This window comes from Gopherus evgoodei, chromosome 6 (genome assembly GCF_007399415.2).
Source record: "Gopherus evgoodei ecotype Sinaloan lineage chromosome 6, rGopEvg1_v1.p, whole genome shotgun sequence".
Classification (NCBI taxonomy): domain Eukaryota; kingdom Metazoa; phylum Chordata; order Testudines; family Testudinidae; genus Gopherus; species Gopherus evgoodei.
In genome coordinates this window covers 36,414,767-36,436,691 of record NC_044327.1, presented here as the reverse complement: position 1 = coordinate 36,436,691, position 21,925 = coordinate 36,414,767, and the positions used below count along the sequence as shown (strand labels likewise).

At 42.2% G+C, this 21,925-nt stretch overlaps 1 protein-coding gene across 4 annotated transcripts in view; it reads left to right on the top strand.

Moving 5' to 3' along the window:
* Nucleotides 1–21,925, top strand: part of VPS13A (vacuolar protein sorting 13 homolog A) — a 332,822-nt gene that overhangs the window by 123,548 nt on the left and 187,349 nt on the right. For all 4 annotated transcript variants that reach the window (XM_030566144.1, XM_030566145.1, XM_030566146.1 and 1 more), the window contains exons 23-29: nt 3,670–3,808; nt 15,809–15,893; nt 17,548–17,720; nt 19,323–19,479; nt 20,340–20,419; nt 20,607–20,666; nt 20,760–20,913. In XM_030566144.1, the coding sequence (XP_030422004.1) occupies nt 3,670–3,808; nt 15,809–15,893; nt 17,548–17,720; nt 19,323–19,479; nt 20,340–20,419; nt 20,607–20,666; nt 20,760–20,913 (848 nt within the window). The remainder of the gene's footprint in view (nt 1–3,669; nt 3,809–15,808; nt 15,894–17,547; nt 17,721–19,322; nt 19,480–20,339; nt 20,420–20,606; nt 20,667–20,759; nt 20,914–21,925) is intronic.

The window sequence follows — 21,925 nt, the reverse complement described above, 5'->3', positions numbered from 1 at the left end:
TTCAACCAAATGTGTGGTGGTGGTGGTGGAGGCTTTCATCAGAAAAAGGGAAGTACACTTATTCCGTACCTCAAGAACTGGCTTATCAGAGGCCGGTCCAGAGCTCAGGTGGAACCCAACATCTATCTTATCCAATCAACCTTCAGGGCACTAGGTCTACTGATAAATGCCCATAAATCCACACTTATCCCTGTGCAAGGGATAGAGTTAATTGGTGCCTATCTTAATGCCATGCAGGTGAGGATCCTGCTTCCAGAAGATCAGTTTTGGGCAATCATGGTCCTGATAAGGTCCCTCCAGACACATTCAGTCATGACAACTCGGAAGTGTTTGAGTCTTCTGGGCCGCATGCTATTGAGCACATACTTGGTACAACACACGAAGCTATGTCTCAGACCTCACCAAACCTGGCTGGCCACGGTATACTCACCTTCACGGCATCATTGTTTCCGGCTCACTGACATGGTGGCAGAACCACCATGAGGTTTGTGCATGAGAACACTTTTCACGGCCTCAACCGTCGATATCTCTAGTCTCCAACACGTCAGCGCTCGGCTGGGATGCCCACTTAGGGTCCCTTAGGACTCAAGGTCTATGGTCTCAAGAAGAGCTCTTCTTCGTATCAGTGTCAAAGATCTCAGGGCAGTCTGCCTCATCTGCCAAGCATTCTTGCTTCACTTTACGAACAAGGTCGTTTAGGTTCTCATGGATGACACAACTGCCATGTTCTGCATTGGCCGGGTGGAGTGCACACTTCTCCCTTATGTCAGGAAGCAATCCAACTGTGGGAGTTCTGCATAACACATTCAGTCCCTCTAGAAGTGTTGTGCCTTCTGGGAGTGGAGAACCAGCTGGTGGATCACCTCAGCAGGTCTTTCTCTTCTGACCACGAGTGGTCCCTTCTTCTGGACATGGCAAGGGACATTCCAGTGGTGGGGGTTTCCCCTTATAGATGTGTTTGCTACTTGTGACAACAGGAAATGCCACCAATTCTGCTCCCTGTGAGGCCACAGCCCCATGGTCTCTTACGAACACCTATTACTCCTGTCCACCTATTCTAATGAGTCACAAGGTTCTGATGAAGATCAAGTGGAATTGGGCCCTGGTCATTCTCATAGGCCCGGCATGGCCCAGGCAGCATTGGTTCACCACTCTCATAGGCCTTTGAGTGGAGACCCCGCTTCTGCTTCCGCTACACCTGGACCTGATCTCTCAAGACCATGGTCAGCTGCTCCACCCGAACCTCCGTTCTCTTGATCTGATGGCCTGTAAGCTCCATTGCTGAATCCTGAGGAGCAAGCTTGCTTGGAGCAAGTCTGTAGAATCCTGCTGGGCAGTAGAAAACCCTGTGTCACGACCACTTATTTTGCAAAATGGAAGCTATTCTCCATCTGGTGCTCCCAACGTGGAATTCTGCCTATGCAGTCCTCATTGGAGTACCTTCTGCTTCTGAAACAATAGGGTCTGGCCATTTCTTCAGTCTGGGTACATCTAGCAGCCATTTCAGCCTTCCATGCCAAAGTAGACAGTGAGTCTGTCTTTTTGCATGAGATGATTATCCATTTTCTTAAAGACCTAGAGAGGTTATAATCCCCAAGTAAGAGAGACGATTCCTCCCTGGAATCTAAACCTCTCTCCAGGGATGCTGAGATGATGGCCTACCTTGAGCAGTGGAGTTTACAACTACGAGCTTTGCATCCATGGCAAAGTGCCTGCCTAGCTGGTATCGGCACATTGCCTCAATTTATCAGCCCTTATGCAGAGCTTAGGCAGCTCTGCAACAGCTTTGCTTCATCCACAAGATCCAGGGTCTTTCTGTACCCCAGATCTCTTGCCATTCCCAGTTCTGGTTAACCTGCTTCTATGGGTATTTCTTCTACTGATTTTCCACTATAAGGCTCCTAGTCCATTCCTCTTCCTTGTCCCCTTCAATCTGCTGTTCCTACAAGAATTTCTACCGCTGCAGCTGTTACTCATTGCCCTCTTTTCTGATGCATCATCAGCTGCCTATCAGTCAGTCATCATCAGAGCAACGTGTCATCTCAAACCTTCAATGTATTCCGAAAACCTATAAAATAAAAGCCATATATACTATGCTTGCAGAATACAGACACAGATGTTGGCACATAGTTAAAGCATGTCATAGGAGCTAATGGTAACAAAGACTGTGTCAGTCTTCATTTCCAAGGAAAGGCACAATTTCTTTTTAAGTAAAAAGCTAAAAAGCTTCTGACCGCTTCTGCTATCTTTAAATCCAGGAGCAATGGTAACTACTAAGAGTCTTGGATTGCAGATCACTAGGCAGTAGGTGGGCAAGTACTTTCGGGTCAGGTAGTAATCATAGATTTTGGCAGTTTCCAAGGGACAAAGCAAAATTAGGAGACAGAAAGGCAGTTTGAAATGTCTCTCTATAGAAATATTGAAACTATGGACGCTACTAAAGAAGAAATCTTAAAAGTTCTTATTACAGAAAGAAATCTGTGACTTGGTCAGACCTAGCGACTTGGTGATTCAATTTGAAATTTCAGTACAGTTTAAAGAGATTGGCTTGTCTGAGAAGGAAGAGGAATGGTGTTGCAGTTCTATATTTAATCTGAGAAGCAGATGTAGCTAGATTATAAGAGTTGAAAATCTTTGATTTCAAACTGCTTTCTTAGTCTCTGGTTCATACCTAATTATGCTTCTTCTTATGGTCCTAGTCCTGAAAAGACTTAAGTGTACCAGAGGACTTCAAATCAGTCTACTTGCAGCACCTAAAGTTAAATATGTGTAAGACTTTGCAGGATCACGCCTCTGTTTGGAAAAGTCACATTTCCTGTCTTCCAACATCTTCCTCCTTTAAATTCTTGCTTAACTTTAACTTGTTTTAGAAATTCTTAATGCATTCTTTTGTCTCAACTTTTCCTGAACTGTTGCCCCATATACTGTTTTAGGTTTCTTGTCTATAGTAGAGCCCCTACCCAACAAAACACTTAAGTGCTTTGTTAAATTGGAGTGTTAGATTGCGTGCTCCTTGGGATAGAGAAAATGTGTTTGACTTCACTTAAATAGTTTTATACTTACACAGTGCTTTATGATGTGTTTATAAATAATACAATAAAACAAGTAAATAACAGAGAGGACTTCCTGGTTGTGGGATATGAGAAATCCAGAAGTGGGTAAAGTACCCCTAAAATTGATATTTGGAGTCTTCCTTTCACAGAACATGGTAGCAGTAGGGAACTTAGAATTGCTCAGATATCTGATGGATGATGAGTTCAGCCACAGTTTTGTATAGATTAAACATCTTTTCCTCAAATATAAATGAAATAGATCTTATATTTAAAAGCAGCAAAGAGTCCTGTGGCACCTTATAGACTAACAGAAGTTTTGGCACATAAGCTTTCGTGGATGATTACCCACTTCGTCGGATATCCGACGAAGTGGGTATTCACCCACAAAAGCTCGTGCTACAAAACTTATGTTAGTCTGTAAGGTGCCACAGCACTCTTTGCTGCTTTTGCAGATCCAGACTAACACGGTTACCCCTCTGATATCTTACTTACATTTAGTATTTTTTCTGTTTCTGTAATTTGCTGCCAAGTAAGGATGTTGTTAGTAATAAGAAAACGAATGCAGCATTTTAATTGATACATCCATTTGAAATAACTGTCATCATTTATGTGACAGATTCAAAGTTTTTGGACAACTGCCTTTGCTCTCTGTTCAAATCTCTGACCAAAAGCTGATGGGTATCTTGGAGCTAATTGACAGCATTCCTAAACCAGAAAGTAATGATGCTACCATGTCTGCTCCCAAGCCAACTCAGGTAAGCTAAATTTTTTAAATGGTAGAAAAATAGTTTACTAAAATGTGTAAGATTTGGGTTTGAAAAGAAGCTTACAGGAACTAAGAGCCCAGCACCCTTTGACTTTTAATGGGAATGGGCAACTAACTCCCTTAAGCTCCTTTGAAAATCACAGTCAACTTTCTACCACTGTAGAACCAAATACAAGTTTTGCTCATGTATGTTACTATACTGTGTCTGTAGTGTGGCTGCCTGGTGAAGTTTAGCTTCATTAACCCCCTATTTATTAAATATTTTCATATAATTTTAAAAATATCCTTACTTATGTTGCTAATATACTACTTTGGTAAAAATAAAATAATATTTGAAATCTAGTTTACTTTTCACTACATCAATTAATTTGTTTTACATTCATCTTGTTTGTCTGTTGTTTATGCTCACTTCTTCTGTTTAAAATTAGTTGCTTTAATTTCACATTCAGTTTTTAATGTGCTAGTAATTGTTACTGCAAAGCTTGGGTTGCAACTCATTTTAAAGAAACAAAACAAACCTTGTTTATATTTCAGTTAAAACAAAATCATGGAAATAATTCTATTAGTTTTAAGTTATTTAAATAGTTAATTTTTAGAAAACAGATTCTGACCCAGATTTAACTGGATAGTGCATTTTAACGAATGAGCAGTTTTTAATTAGGTACCTCAGACTCCATTAACGGAGTTTCCATTTCGCATTGTCTCTTGTCTTGATTACATAATGTACTTTAGTCAGTAAAACTTTGGGTTTTACCTTGGCTGTGCAGTTGAAGAGGCAGGAACAAATCTTTAATTTACTTTGTTACGGTTTGGGTTCCCCCTTCAGGAACACAACCAAGTGAAAAGTGCATCCTGGCAACCAGTGACAAGAAGTTTCTAGATGTCCTGCTTTTCCTAAGCAACAGAGAGAAACCAATCCTTTTAAAAGATTTAAATTTGGGTCCAGGTCAGTTTGTTTGTAGATAGGAATCTCTCTGCTTGTCTTCAGGACCCTGCCACTTTATTATGCAGTTTGCTCCATGGTACTCCAGAAGAGAGCCTCTCATGCTGCTCCCTTGCAGTCTTTTGCATTTAGAAGCACTTTCTGCCTGCCTATTCTAGTTAGCCATCTCAACCATAGGCCCCATTAGAGGGAGAAGGAGGTCACCAGTCTTCTGCATTAAAAGCTGTTGAGGTAATAGTAAAGCAAGCAGTTTATCCTTGCTATAAGCAGAAGTTTCAGCTCACTTGTCTAGCCACTTTCAGCTGGTGCATTTTTTAGGCAGATACCAACATCTGATTGCAATGTGTTTGAGCTGAGGACTTTGTCATTGGAATCTTGGTAGTGTATTTTCACAATAAGGTGATAATTTGCATGGTAGTGTATTTTCACAATAAGGTGATAATTTGCATTGTCCCTGCTTCAGAAGCTAGTTCTCTTCTCATTCTGTACCAATAAAAAAATCTAGCACATGCCGGATGGGCAGTCTTCAGCTTTTCTTTTGTCCGTTTAACATTAGGAGTGCATACCCAGTGCACCAAAGCTGAAGATTTTTCTATAGCGGTACCTGTTAGGGCAGATGTTACTGCTTTTTAGAAGTGGGTCTCTTTATTTGTCTGAATCTCCTTCTCAACTGGAACATCAAAGGAAATGATATTCTTCCTCTGTGGCAGGGGTCGGCAACCTTTCAGAAGTGGTGTGCCGAGTTTTCATTTATTCACTCTGATTTAAGGTTTTGCATGCTGGTCATACATTTTAATGTGTTTTAGAAGGTCTCTCTCTCTACAAGTCTATATATTTATATAACTAAACTAATGTTGTATTGTAAAATAAACAAGGTTTTCAAAATGTTTAAGAAGTTCCATTTAAAATTAAATTAAAATGTTGATCTTACGCCACCGACCCACTCAGCCTGCTGCTGGTCTGGGGTTCTGTTCACCTAGGCTGGCAGTGGGCTGAGTGGGGCCTGTGACCGGGACCCCAGCTGGGAAGGGTCTGGCAACCAGAACCCCAGACCGGCAGCGGGCTGTGTGGGGCTGGTGGCCGGGACCCCAGATTGGCAGTGGGCTGAGCGGCTTAGCCCACTGCCGCTCAGGGGTTCCATCCTCCGGCTCCTGCCAGCCGGGATCCCGGCTGCCGGACCCGCTCAGCCCAGTGCCGGTCAGGGGTCCTGGCCCTGCCCACATACAGTGGGGTACCTACCTTCTCCTTGGTTCTGGCCCATTCTCTTCCTCTCTCTGCACTGAGCTGAGAGTTGGAGTGGACCGAGCACATGGCTGGGGGGTGAAGGGTCTGGCCAGGAGCTAGAATGAAGGAGGGGGCTCAGGGTTGGGGCAGGAGGTTTGGGTGTGGGGGCACTTACCTGGGCAGCTCCCATGTGGTGTGAGAGGTGCAGGTGGGAATGTGAGTGAGGGTGCAGGGGCTCTCGTTTGGTGCTCAGGGTGGGGATGTGTAGGGTGCATGGGATGTGGCGGTTGCAAGAGTCAGGGCAGAGGGCTGGGGGCATGTGAGGGGGGTGCAGGTGTCAGGGTAGGGGGGCTGGGTATGTGTGGGGTTGCCAGTCAGGGCTGGGGTCGTGGAGGGGGGGGTGAAGGAGTCAAAGAGGGCTGGGTGGTACAGGGCTCTGGGCAGGGGCCTGAGGGGGTGTGGGGTGCAGGGCTCAGGGCAGAGGGCTGGGTGTGTGTGTGTCTGGGGGGGTCAGGGTTCAGGGCAGAGGGCTGGGTGACTGCCCCCCCAGAACTCCCAACCCCCCCCCGCTCTTTGTCCTGACTACCCCCTCCTAGGACCTCACCCCCTATCTAAGCCTCCCTGCCCCTTATTCCCTGATTGCCCCCCTAGGACCTACTCTCCCTACCTGTCCCCTGACTGCCCCAACCCTTATCCACACCCTTGCACCCAGATAGACCCCCTGGACTCCCATGCCTATCTAACCGCTCCCCGCCACCTGACAGGATCCCCAGAACTCTGGACCCATACAACACCCCCACCCGCTCCCTGCCTGCCCCAACCCCTCTCCACACCCCTACCTCCTGATAGTCCCCCCAGAACTCCCAACTCATCCAGTCCCCGCAGCACCTTGTCTCCTGACCACCCCCTCCAGAGACCCCCCCACACCCTAACTGCTCCCCCAGGACCCTCTTTGCTCCTTGTCCCCTGACTGCCCTGACCCCTATTCACCCCCTAAACAGACCCCGGGACTCCCGTGCCCCATCCAACCCACCCTGCTCCCTGACTGCCCCCTCCAGAGACCCCCGCCCCAACCACCCCCCAGCATACCACCCCCCCATCCAACCCACCCTGCTCCCTGTCCCTTGACTGCCCCACCCCTTACCCAACCCCCTGGCCCCGGAGTCCCCTAACCATGAGGCTCCTCGCTCATCCGGAGCCCTACCGCCGCCTCCGCGCACGCAGCCCTGTTCCGCCCCGCCTCTCAGAGCGCTGCACTTATGGCAGCAGGGCTCCAGATGAGCGGGGAGCATCTTTCTCTCCCCCTGGAGCCAAAGGCTGCCCCACGGGAGTGCTTAGCCCCAGCCCCAGCCCCCGCCCCCAGAGTGCTGCGCGCGCAGCAGCAGGGCTCTACGGGAAGGCGGGGGAGGGGGCAGCGGCTTGCTGCGCTTGGGCCGGCACTGCAGCTCGGGTCCATGGACCCCGCGGCTTGCCGCATTGGCAGGTTTTTTAATGACATGTGGAGTCCCAACAGGCAGCCGTGTGCCATTAAAAATTGCCTCGCATGCCATAGGTTGCCGACCCCTGCTCTGTGGGCTCCTTGGGAAAACGGTAGAAGACTTGGGAGCAGCCTCAGACAACTAGCGCAAAAAATACCTCCTCTGCCACCTAAAAGGGTTCAGAATCTTGTCCCCTGATTGATTTTTTACAGAGTTGCTTGAGTATGAAAGTTAGAGTGCGAGATCCAGCTCAGTGTTCCCTAGTACCGATGGATAGCTGTTGCTGACTCCAGTGCCATCCTTGCTATCCTTGAGACCAGCACTAACTACCCTTTCTTTTGTGGAACCAGCCTCCATTTTAGCACTGCCACACAGTGGAGTGCAGTGAGCCTTATTCGTGTCGACAATGCCAGAGACATGTGAGGTGACTAAGGACCTCCTGTGCTTCTTGGTGCTGTCAAACTGACATGGACCATCACCTTCTGCTATGCACGTTCTAGGACCACTCTCAGAACCAGTGTCGATGCATACCATTGCAGCCCCGGATCCACCACCATTTTTCACCTTGCCACTGATTGTGAAAAAGTCACCAGTGCAGCTTCCAGGCAAACAGCTGGTACTATTGCTTGTAAACATTTGTTGTTCCTTTGGTACTGATGTCCACACATCAATCCCATTTTCGGTCTCCAGTGACTGCCCAGAACTGCACCACATTGTCCAACAGGCTATTCCTCCTACTCCTCAGAGTCAGAGGTTGGATTGTATGCCTCTCACACATATTACAAGTCCTGGGTCTCCCTTCCTCATTTAGAAACGTTCTTTCATGTATGCCATAAGCGTGCATACAGGTACAGGTCTAGAGAGAAGACTTCATGGGGATGTCATAATTGGCCTTATGGTCTTCTACAATCCTCTTACTGGAATACTTGGGGTATTGCCCCCCCCCCGCCACTTTAAGATCAGCCTCCCCCATTGTGGCCCAAGACCATGCTGCCTTGAAGAAATCAATCGTACCAAAAACATATGTAACTGGACCCTCAGAATCGGTGGTCTCATACTGAAATCACTCCCCTTCTCATGAATTCTACATTATCTCCAGATGAGGTGTTGGTTCAGAAGTCTTCCTTTCCAATACCCGATATAAATAATAAATAATAAAATGTAGCAGGAACTAGTTAAGAGGATAGCTACATCTTTGGACATTCAGGTGGAGCTAGTTCAGGAGAATCCACACAAGTTGGTGTACATCCTCCACACTACTGCACCTGATAAAGTGGCATTGCGTATTACTAAAGCTGTGTTGGATCCTACAGAGATGCTCTGGCAGACACCCTCATCCTTACCTCTCATATTAAAAGAATTGAGTATAGGGACCAGGTTCCTTCACAAGAACTTGAATACTTTTACTCCTACCTGACCCCAGGGTCTTTGCTTATTACAGTTAATGAAAGTGTGCCAGGGCCTCATGAAATCTATCCCCAAGGACAAAAAGTAAAACAGGACTGACTTTGTTGACAGTTTTATTCAACATTAGGACTGCAAATTCATATAGCCCATAATCAAGGACTTCAGATTTTTGATTTGATTTTTCTTATTTATTGGGACATGATGTGCAAATTCTTGGCTATATTACTGGAGAAATCCAGTGAGTTGTTCCAGGTGATACTTGCTGGGGGGTCATCTGGTCATGAGAACAACCCTCCAAACTGCACTAGATGTAGCCTGCTCAGTGACCAGGATGATGGCGGCAATGGCAGTGACCATGTGTAGTTCCTCCTGGTTGCAGTCTTTCATTATACCTATGAAAATTCAACAAACTATTGAGGTCCTACCTTTTGAGGGATGTAACTCTTGTTTGAAAAAGTACAGGGGGCTTTACCATTCTGTCAAGGATTCCAGATTCAAGGATTCTGGTCCTTGAGCATCTACATGCCAGCTCCTAAGAGAAAACAGTATTGTACTCACTAGAGCATAGGCGGACCTTTTATCTCTCAAGACAACTTTATCAGGATAAAAGGAGAAATAAGTCTTGAAGGAGGAGACCACTCTTGCTGTTGCTTCACCTAAGCAACCACCCACCTCAAAACAGCCTGTTTGACTTTTTGGAGATGAGCATATCAATCCATCGGGATCCTCCTTGCTGTACTGCTCCTTTAAGGAATAAGCTCGCTCACTTCCTTGGTGCTTGGAATGCTGTTAAAACAGATCAGTTTCTCTCCATCCCTTCTTCCCTTGCCCATTGCTTTTCAGGGACCAATCAATCTCAGAAGTCTGTTATCAAGTGAGAGATACACACTCTGATCAGTTTAGGAGCTATAGTGGAAGTACTTCCACGGCACCGGGGAAATGGGGTTTACTCTTATTTCCTCATATTGATGTCCAGATCTGTGAAACTTAAACAGATTTATCAAGAAAATGTTTTGCATGGTTTCCCTGGTTTCCATTATTCCTTCCCTAGAACCCAATGATTGGTATGCTGCTTTTGACTTTGCCTGTTTTCATGCAGCTGTCTGCCCTAGTGTAAGAAATTGCTGAAGACTCCTGGGATGCATGGTAGCTTACACATATGTAACTCAGCGTAACAGACTACCTGAGGCTCATACAGAGTGGTTAAAGTCTATCAACTTGACATGCTGGTTCGTGTACCAGCCAGAGTTGTGTCTTCATTGAACTGGTGGATGAACCTGTCCTGTGTCTGCACTGAGGTTCCCTTCTCACCTTCCCTTCCCTCTGGGAACAGACATTACCCTTAGGCTGGGGAGCACACTTAGGGGATCTCCAAGTCCTGTGGTTGAATCAGGAGCTGGCTGTACACATCAATATACTCTAACTTAGCACATTCTGATGCCTGTCCAAGCTTCCTGCTCCATGTTAATGCCAGTATGATATAAGTTCTTATTGACCACACCATTGTGAATACTCTATTTAAACAAGTGGGGTAACCAGATGGGACTAGTTTTGCCAGGAAGCAGTAAGTCTTAGGAATTTTTGCGTTCAGAACTCAGTGGCACACACAGTTTCACACCTCCTGGCGATGCAGAATTGCCTCTCGGATCACCTCAACAGATCCTTCAGAATGAAGCATGAATGGTCTCTCGAAACTGAAGTGGTCAGGTTGATATTCCAGACTTGGTGAACACCTGTAGTAGATCTGTTTGCCCCAATACAGAACAGGAAATGCTACCGGGTCTGTTCCAGAGTGAGTCACAGTCCAATTTCAATGACGGATATGTTCTTCTTCCAATGGAAGGGCAATCTGCTTTGTTTTTCCTCCCGTATCTTTAATTCCCCGGTAGTTCTGAAATTCACAGCACCACACCAAATTTTTCTTAAATAGTGCTTGCTTGGCCAAAGCAGTTCTGGTTCTCAGACCCTCAAATGCTTTCTGTCCTACCCAAATCAGAGACATCATCTCAGAATCAGAGACATTTTCTATATCCATATCCTCACAACCCTCTCTGTATTGCATGGATGCTGAGTGGTTAACTCAAGGGGAAATAGATTGCTCTTTCACTGTTCAGAACATTTTACTGAACGGGAGAGAGCCATTCACCAGATATATTTATCTTATGAAATGAAAACTTTTTTTCTGTCTGATCCAGGTAGTGAAGCTTCCCTCCATCCTAGATAGGCTAAGGTGCATGACATTCTGGAATACTTGCTCTACCTAAAGGAGTTGGGTTTCTCAGTTAGTTTTTTTTAAGAGTTCACTTGGGTGCAATCTCAGCTTTCCACCCCCTGATGGAAAGTTGGCCTGTATGTTCTAACCCGGTGACCATCAGATTTCTAAAGGGTATAAATAGACTGTGCCCTCCAGTTAGGGACCCAGCGCCACTCTGGGTCTCAAAACTGATATCAGCTCTGATGGGTCATCTTTGAGCATCTGGCTTCATGGTGATTTTTACATCTCTCCGCTAAAGTGATTTTCCTCCTGGTCATCACAATGGCCACATTGAGAAGTTAAGTCTCCTATTTCCCCACAGTCTTCTGATTCTTGGTCCTCTCTTAGCTCCTACCTGCTCCTTCTCCACATGGTAAAATTCCTTCTAGCTCCCAATTGCTGCTTGGCTCTGCTACTTCCCAGAATGTTTTCGGGGGTTTGTGTGTCTGTGACTGTCAAATTAACTTCTTTGAGAACTACGGTCCATCGGAGATCTTATACTTTCCACTCCAAGTGTAAGACACATTTCTTTGTGTTTGTCTTCTCTAATATAAACACATAGCTCTGTGTGTGTGTGTGTGTGTGTTGACAGATGTCTAGATGTGTTGCTTAATGTGCTACTGGAAAATGCTCAGATTTCATGGTGATGACTATGGTATAAAAACCTATGTAGACTAGAATAGAAATATATATCCCCAATCAAAAGCTCCACCAGCATCTGCTGCCTCCTACTTTCTCCAGTACTGTGAAGAAGTCTGAGGACCACCATCTGTTCCTTGTAGTCTCTGAAGCTTACAGGGAGAGATCAAAGGGAGATGAGCAAGCTTTCTAGTATGTGCTTTCTTCCACTCCCTCCTCCCCCTCACCTGTGGGGGGGGGCCTCCAGCCCCTGCCCTGCCTTCTGGTTTCCCCCAGCCCTGTGAAGATAGCTTTCAGGTCCAGCTCTCCTCTTTCTACCTCCCTCCAGGTCCATCCTTTCCATCCTCCCTATCTCTTGAATCTGTGAAATAGAGCTTCCAGCCCTTTTTTGCATACCTCCCATTGTCATCTTATAGCACTTGGGGAAGCTTCTATTAGCTGCTGCTTCCATCTGATTTGTGAGGCCTTGCTTTGTCCCATTTCTCTCTTCTTAAATTTTAATACCCTAAGGCAGAATGTCCCAAACATTTTTTTGCTGAGCCCCTCTTAGGAGACTGATGTCCCATGAGCATGCGCTTCCCGCCACTCCCATACTAAGAAACAATATTTTTGCTGTTAGAACGAGAGGATTTTTTTTTCTTGGCTAACAAAACATTTTGCTTAGATAGAAAGCAACATAAATAGCACAGCACCACAGTCCTTCTACTGGGTAAACCTTAACATAAAACAGTAGTTTTCAACTTGTGCTCTGCGAACCACTGGCAGTCCTCAGACTATGTTTAAGATTTCCAGAGGGGTCTGTACCTCCATTGGAAATTTTTTAGGGGTCCACAGATGAAAATACATTGAAAACCTCTAACATAAAAGGGCCGTTATTGACTTGCATTTGTCTCAGTGAGTAGGATAAATGTGTTTGCTGTCACGATTTATGAAATCTCTGATTTAAAAGCGTTTCAGTTGCAAATCAGTCTTTACATTCAACTGGCTTCTATTCTTTTTATATATATAAGTGAAGAAAAGCTCACTTCAGATAGATACCTTGAGGCAAAATGAATAAGTATTTTGAGTTGGGGGCAGTTTGGGGAATTCTTTTTAAACTGAGAGGAAAAACTAATCAAGAGGTGTGCTTTAAATTCTCTCTCAAAACAGAGCTATCAGTGAAGTCAATCAAATTCTCTTTTAGACTCATGTCAGTCTTGACCTTTGGTATGAAATCCTCTGAAAATGGCTTTCAAATCCAGGTGAAATCCTGCAATTCATTTCACTCTCTTTTGGGAAAATATTTGCTGAACTGTGTGCAAAGCTGAGACAAATATTCAAAGATGAATTACATAGTTAACTTATAGAACATTTCACAGTTCTTACTGACAGCAGACAATATTGGGAACATAGTTACATTGTCTTGCAGCATATAAATACTCCCTCCATAGCAAAATATTTTGGCAAACCTCTGCACATTTTCGTGGACAAAGAAACTGTTCTGTTATCAATGAAAGGTTAAGTTAATTGAGCTTGTCAAATGTTAGCCATATAGCCCAATAAAACCTGGTCATGGAAGTAATGGTGAAATGGTGTTTCAGAGTTGCTCAAAAACATATGACACTCCTTCATGAGTTTCCAGATTCTTGCCAGAAATTTACTGTGTGACGACAACCTAACTTTTGTATGAAGCAGAAGTTTCTGGTGCAACAATGCCATTTCTTCACATAGCACTGAGGAGAGGCATAAGTTTGGTGGTCAAGCTTTTATGAAGTTCACAACTTTGACAGCAGCGATCAGTACATCTGACATCTGCTTTTGGGATTGCATTCAAGGCTAGTGCCTCTCTGAGCAACTGTATGATGCAACAGCTTTCATCTGAGCAACAAGTTCACTACTTCATCAGTCATGACTTTTGCCCCATCCATAAAAATCTTGACACAACAATTCTACTAAATGTTTTTATCCGCCATTTACTGGTCTAAAATTTTCAACAACTCCTCATCTGTAGTTCTTGTTGGGACAGAATGGCAAAATAAAGTCTTTTTTGATCTGAGCTGAGTAGATTTATCTTATGAAAACCATCACTTGTGCTGCATTGGCAAAGTCAGCGCTCTCATCAACTTGTGGTGTGGAAAAAGGGCTGTATCTCACTACCTTGACGATCTGCTCCTTGACATCTCAGCAATTCTGCAGCTAACTATGTTTTCAGATACTAGCGTGAGATTGTTGGTCAGCAGTCTTCTTTTCCCATATTATCGGTGCCATTTCAGTTGCTGCTAGAAGCACATGACTCTGACCAATCAAATGAGACTTTCCACTTCTTGGTATTTGACATAAGACAGTATCAGACGCTTCAAGTGCTTTGGCAGGAGTAGCACAGTGTTCTTTGATTCATCTGTCCTTTAGGATGAAAGAGCTTTTGTTCAAAAAAAATAATCTTGTGGTTTTATCTTTGAGGGCATGATGTTTGGTCTCCAAATGGCACTTCAATTTTCTTGGTTTCATGCTAATCTGAGAGAGAACTTCAGCACAAACAACACATTGCAGTCGAGGACTATGTGAACCCCAAGTTCAAGCAGGAAGAATATTTGCTATTTTTCTTTTTCCTGGCTCTATTTATTCCTTCCCCAGGATCAGTGTGGTCACATTTTCACTTCACGAAACATTCCACTCACTCACAATTGTTGAACACCAAAACAATTGATCTCCACTGAGTAGAAAGAACATCTGAGTGAAACCTTACACTCACATCAGTTATAGCATGTGGGAGTTAGAAGGTGCTGACTTGGCATGAGTGCATTGGTCAGTGAAGTTTTGGTACTATCCTCTGGTAATCTCGTGATCTGAGGGACAAAACTCATGTGTAATGGCAGCAACAGGATCTTTCTGAAGGAGAATTTTTACTTTATCAACAGTATTTTGAAGAAACAAAAAATTCTTAGTATAGACCTTGTTTTCTCTTATTATAATTTAATTTAAATATCTGGAAAAATCGGTAGAAATCCAAAATGAAGTGCAGCTGGTGGCAGAGCACAAAGGCTTCTGGGGATGAGGTGGGCTCTGTTACTACTTTTAGGGGCTACTTCACTTCTCCTTATGTGGCTAACAGCAGGGCCAGGAGATGCAGAGAGAGAAAAATGTAAGAGGTAGTGGCAGGTAAAAGGGGTGCTGTGGTGGGTACAAAAGGGGCAATTATGGTGAGGAGGTGAGGTGGAAGGTGAGGGGTAATGGGTACGGGAGATGGGGGAGTTAGTGGTAGGGGTAGGGTAGGAGAGAGAGTTAGGTGGAGGGGAGGCCAAGGCAAAAGATAGGGAGTAACACAATAGGAACAGGCAAGAAGTGTTAGGGGTAGGGGAGGAGACAGGAGCTGGGTTTGATGGTGAGATGAGGTAACCAGTACCCAGGGGGATTGGGGGTGCTCACCATGAGGAACTTAAGGAAGCCTTCAGCTCCCTGCAGCACTTAGTTTGTCTTGGCTGCTGGGACCCAGGTCCTGCCCATCATGCTCCCCACAGTGCTATGCTGAAGGGCTGGGGTCAGGAGGAGAGCATAAGGCTGCACCCCATGAGTACTGGCCCCCTGCCAGACAGAACTCCCTATTGACTCTGGCCCTTCCGCGTGGCCCCATCTACTTCTACTACTTCACGTACTTCTCCAGGCTCTGTCTGGCAGGGGAAGAGGACAGCACTCTGTGCTCTTGGGCTGTGCTGAAGGGCTGGAATCAGGAGGGGGGGCCTGTCCGGTAGGGGGCCCTGTCCGGTAGGGGGCTCAGTACTTCTGGTGTTCAGCCTGTGCTGTCCCCCGCCTTCGTGACCTCCCAGGTCCACATGCCTTTCTCTGGAGGGCGTGTCCACATTTTGAAAACTTCTGGTTTAAGGTGTTATTTTTAACAGGTAATTAAAAATCATGATACAAAGACGTTTTCTTTCTTATTAATATAAAGTCTTAAAATATATACAAATTAGTTGTCTGAAATAGCTGTAGTCAGTCAAAATGGAAAGGAGAATTGAATTAAAATATTTTTAAATTAGTTTTTTTTTTTCATGTTGTCTTCTATTTCAGATTGCAGTAACTCCTCTGCTTCCAACACCACAAGTTTCGCAAAATGTACTTCCTTTTTTGGAACTTCATTCATTAACTGAGTCAGGTAAAGATCAACTATTTTAGAACACATTTTCTTAAATAGGTATTATGTCAATAAAAGTTATTAAATTAAGTGCAATATTAAGAATACAAAGATGGTGAAAAGTAAACATAAAAAACTACAATATTCTAATGTGGCATTGTGGAGCAAAGTTAGTATTTTGGGGGCTCAGACTCATAAGTTCATGTTAGCATAAAGATATGATCAAGCTTCTGAGTATGTACCATTTTCTTCCCCAACTGGAAGATTCAGGTGATATGGAGAGAACTGTTGTGTTGTTTAATGTTTCTCACATACTAAAAATCGTAACTATTTCATTGTATGTTTACTAACAGGAATGGTGATACTTTTTTGCTGCCTGTTTCCTTTTTTATGCTTTGAATATGCTGGATGGTAGTACATTCAAGTGTGAGAGGGTTTAATTTACCTTTTGCTTTCTTTTAAAATCTTTGTGCAAAATTTGTTTTAATGGCCAGAAAATTTTCATGAGACTGCATAAATTAATAATTAATAACAAGTTCAGAATTTACAGTTGTTTATAGGTAGCCACTTGGAAGCTTGTGTGCAGCAGAGTTTTGACTTTTTGAAAAGAGCACTCTTACAAAATAGCACATTTCGGGCAGGGCAAGAAGGAGATGTTCATGCAAAAAAAAAAAATCCAATATTTTATGTTTTCGCTGCTGCTGAAAATACTCTTGCTTAAGGCTTCCCCATTCTAGCTCATGATTTTTGTCTGAACGATACTGCAGTGAAATAATAAGAATCAAATAGAAGATGTGCTATGAGAGACAAATCACTTTTGAATACATATTTTTATAAGGCTGTTATAAAATCCCATTTATAGATTAAATTTTAAAAGCTTAGTTAAGTAATTTAATGTTATTTCTAGTATTAAAGACTTTCTTAAACATAAAAGATGAATATAAAAATAACATCTGACCATTTTTGCTTACTTTTACATGTAATATATATGATTATTTAAAAAAAGATTAAAGAAAAATGTAATTCTCCTTTTTTTTTTCTTTTTAATTTACACTGAGAGCTCTCAATGCAGAGTGTTGTTCACTTCCACAGTTATTTGTGAGTGTTATTCACATAGCAACAATGGAGAGTAAAACATTTTTTAAAAATTACAAAAGATGAGAGAGAGAGAGAGAGAGAGAGAGAGAGAGAGAGAGAGAGAGAGAGAGAAAAAGACAGAGACCAAGAGCAGATGTATCTGTAACCACTTTTAACTATTTTTTTTTAAAAAAGACTAGATTTCAAATAGATATATTTCTGATTTTACTTGTAATACATTGAATGTGGAGCTGTTTGATTATTTATTATTTTAATAGTTACTTTAATATTTATTTTAATTTCATTCCTGTGTTTTGCTTTATATGGTGCATTTAGACCACCTGTCACATACATATCTTCGTTATATATCACACATTCACTCTTATCAAGGGATGGCATCTCCAAAATACACTCATTCATAAGCTTTAACCTTACCATTGATTATATCTAATTATTTACTAGATAATCTTACCACACTCATGTGTAATTGTTTATAGATGATATTTCAAATAAATTCTGTACTATATTATTGCAAAATTAGTGTTGGTATGAAATTTAAATATTCATGAAGTGATCATTAATGCAACTTTAAATTTAGAATCGGAAGAAGAATTTTATGATGCCCCCACCAGTCCTGTGGAGGAGATGCCATTTTTTGAAGCATCTTCTGGCTCTCTGTCCAGAGTTAACAGTGTCAGAAGAAAAAGGTTTCAGAAGCAAGAATCTTTGAAAAATATGACAGAATTCCAGCTAAGATTTGAAATACCTGAGGTAATATAACTTTTTGTTTTCTCCTGAATATACTCTAGTCTGTCTGTAGCATCTCCACAACCTGGTCCATGTATGTTGCTTATTTGAATCCACCTATGTTCAAATCCTCATTAATGCCGTTGTTGCCTCTTGCTTTGATGGCTGCAGCTCTTCTGTGGCGTCCAAGTCCCAATTGTCCGAAGTCTAACGTGCAGTATGCAGCACCCTACCTTCTTGTCTGCATCAAGAAGTACATCCCTTTACCCTATTCTCAAACATCTTGACTATCTTTCCATTCATTTAATTTTTAAGTTTACTGTTACCTTATCTTTTCTTTAAAAAACAAAGCTACTATGTTCTTATTCCCTTTTACCTCCCAGCTTTGTCTCCCCCTCTCCAAAACTTTCCATGGTCAGTGGGAGAGCTGTGTCTGCATCTCCTTCCATCTAGAACAACCTTTCTGCCCATTAATGCTCCATCGTATAACAATTACCTTAAAATCTAGCAATATTCATTTTGCTAGCTATCTTTGGTTTCTCTGGCCTCTGTTATTGATCTCATGACTAAATATTTGGCATATTCACTGTGCAGGGGTTTTTTTTTGGGGGGGGGGTTCGTTATATTATTTTTCCCTATAATTTATACCATATACTATGCACTGTCTTTTTAATTCTGTAAAGCTACCTCAGGTTAGTGCTTTTATGAAAGCACTATATGAAATAAGATTTTGAAGAGTTGTCTTGTGCTCTCATGCAGAACACTTGGCTCATAAAAATCCTGAAAATAAGTATTTTTGTTTAGATTATGGTAATACCTTCAATATGGTAGGTCCTCTCCAGACGTAAGATGCACCCCCTCGCACACAAAGTTGACAGACTAAGAATAAGTGTAGTTCTGAAAGTCTTATCCATACATAAAATCTAATACTTTCTATATTTGAAAGTAGTTTATAACGGGGTTCTTAAACTATTTCATAATGTAGATTACGTTGATAGAGGAGTTCCTTTCCCATTCATTGGATTTAGTACTTGAGGAGAGCTCCTCTTTCCTCTACTTCATATGTAGGGAAAGCTTCTAATAAAGACAGATAGATTTGGTCTCCTTGTTTCTATTGTTCTCTTTGAAGTGAAGAACCATGAAGACCTGTAGAAGCAGCTGGAAACAAGGAATGCCTGTGCCATGAAACCACCCTGGTTCTCCATTGAACACGGCTGTGTGTCTAGTTCAGAACTGCACTCTTAAATGATGTTTGGACAGAGGGACAGATCCTCAGCCACTGTAATTCAGCATAGTTCATTTGAAATCAATAGAGCTATACTAGATTACATGAGCTGAGAATCTGGCTCTGAATGAGATTAACTTTCTAGAACTGTTTATGGAGCTGCTTTTTAGAATGAAGTTTTATTTTGTACACATTCTTGTTTTGCTGTTTTGTTTTATAGAAATAGCAACATCTACTGTTAGCAGTTTTAATACTGAATGGATATTCTTCAGAGTATTTTCAAGGAACATTTTCTGTCTAAAATTACATTTGAATTGGATATTCATTGAATACAAACTCTGATGAAACTATACTTTGTGTGTCACCATTATCGCATGCCTTATTATGTTGTTTTTTCCCAGGTCTTAATTCAGTTGTGTCGTCTTGCTGATGGTACTGAAAAGCCTGTGCTGCAGCTAGAAGTTGTAGGATTAGGCACTGAACTTAAACTCAGAACATTTGATATGGCTGCAAATGCTTTTCTTAGAGAAGTCTGTTTACTGTGTCCAGAGTATATGGGTAAGAATATACATGATGCTCTAAAAATGATAAGCAAACCTACAATAGTACAGTGAAGAGTTCGTTCCAGGAAGTCTGTTGGGCTCCCTTATGTCAGCTAAAGTTTGCAGGATCCATCCCTCAAAAATTAAAACTTATTTAAATAAGAGTGGGAGAGAGAAACAAATTATTCATGGACAGTATTTCTTTTATTTTAACCTTTTTGATACCAGGAAAAGTGCATCATCCATAAAATCCCCTGTTCTTGGGCCAAATGGGATGTGATCACTTCCATTAACCTTTTTTTTTTTTTTTTTTTTTTTACAATGATCCTGTCCCACAAGACACATAATTGTAACCGCCATGGGAATCACCTGTGTATCTCCAACAATTGGATTTTATTTCATAGATGAGACTGTACCAGCATGCACTCTGGTTGCCTTGGGGTGTGGGTGTTAAATTTTAGGTTTTCATTTCAAAAAAAATATTTTTGCCCTAATGATTGCAAAGGAAATCTCACAAATCATGAACCAGTATACTGCTGTGTTCTTGAATTGCCTCCCGAATAAAATCCAGCTCGGAGCTGTATACTGATTTGGTTCATTGCAGTGGGGAGCTAACTATGCTGCGCAATGATCACAATCCAAATGTCAACATCAACTGTTTTGCTGATGATCATTTTATCAGAAACATTCAGTTTTTCTGGGGCTGTGGATAAGTCTCTGCTGATCCTACGCTATAGTGACAGTGATAGTCTGCTTTATAATCTTGTATGCATTTACATTATAAACCACTTGTCTAGTAAGTTTTAATTACTTGCATTTTCTTGGAAAAAAATAAGTGTAAACCAAGCTATTTTAACATTAATTTTTTTTAAAAAGATGATAAAGACAAACCTGTTTACATCATAACAACTTTGGATAATACAGAGGATGATCTTCTTACCCTGGAATATATAAAGGTAAGAAACAATAAAGCTACCTTTAGAAATGTGATTTCCTTAACCTTTCTGGTGACTTTCTTTAAAATTCGGGTTGTGTATATGGTACCTAAAAATTCAAATGCATGGAGCTGTAGTATGTTTTGCAGTAAACTTTCTGTATGAAGTTTGCAGATTTTTATTTTAATTATTTTTTCTGGGGCAATAGGCTGATATTAATGGACCAGAGTTGAAAACTGCTTACAAGAATGTTCTGCAGCTGTTAAAGGTACGACTATCATTTGTTTTGAAGTTTGTGTATTGTCTTATTTTGGAAAAACCTTTTTGGAAAATGTTCCTGCTAAAATGCCCTTTTTTGTAGGTGAATTTCTCGTCTCTAGATGTTCATTTGCATAATGAAGCACTTCTGAATGCCATGAATTACCTAAATAATCTTCTACCAAAACAAGAGACTAAAATAACAGAAGTAGTAGTCCAGGAAAAAGAAGAGAAAAAGGATGTTCTTAGGAAATTAAGTAAGTTTTTTTTTTTTCTTGGTTCCCCCTGCTTCCTTTTTTTTGCCCTTCATCCCCAAGTCCCCACCACATGTGACAGTGTCCTTAGTTTCATAAGTAGGGAGAAGTTCTTGATGACAAAAGTTCTTGATAACTGTTGGACGATGGAGAAGTAGAGAGCCCTTCAGGCTGTTATATGACTGAAAATGAAGGAAAGGAAGAATAACCATTGAAATCAAACTTTTTTTTCACTCCACTGATCTCTAGCACTTATGAAAAGGAGTATGAGAAGAGCGGAAATGTATTGTGTTCAGGCCGAATGCTGTGTAGGAATGTTAACTATTAGTTTTATGCATCTTTGTGGATCCAGGCACTCAATACCAGGGATATACTAGGGGCCTCAGCCAGTTCTTTCTTACTGCTTCGGTGGTTAGTACAGACACCCTCATTCAACCTTCTGAGAGTTGTTGGGCATAGGCTAATTAATGTCAGTTTGGTCCAATATGTAAATTGGAACCTGTCTGGCTGCTGTTGGTTGTTCTGCACTTGTTGTACAGTTTAATTGGATCCCTGCTCCGGTTTGATTTATGCCCACCTGTTCAAACCTGCAACTGTGTATCAAATCCCTAATGCTGGATGATGTGTGCAGATTTTAAATGCTGACCATGGACTAGTATCCCGTTGTACATGCACTTAATGGATTGTGGTGTGATTTGAGGCTTCCCTATATACACTACGGATTCCTGGGTGCCATTTCTGCCCTTGGGGCCATTGGTAGTTGGTATAATGCTCTAAGTTATGCCAGGGCATTTGCCAGGTACAGAGTAGGCTACGGATAAGAGGAGCACAAAGGCCACTTTTCACCCATTTTCGTCACCTCTTGAAATTGCATTTGGTTTTCCTCTTGGAGCTGCACTTTGTTCCCTCTGTACTAAAAAAGGATGTGTGTTTTGTTTATTTTTTAAAAATTAAATAAAGATATAAACTGAGCCTACAACTAAACTTGAACGGGTAATATGTGTCTATCATCACT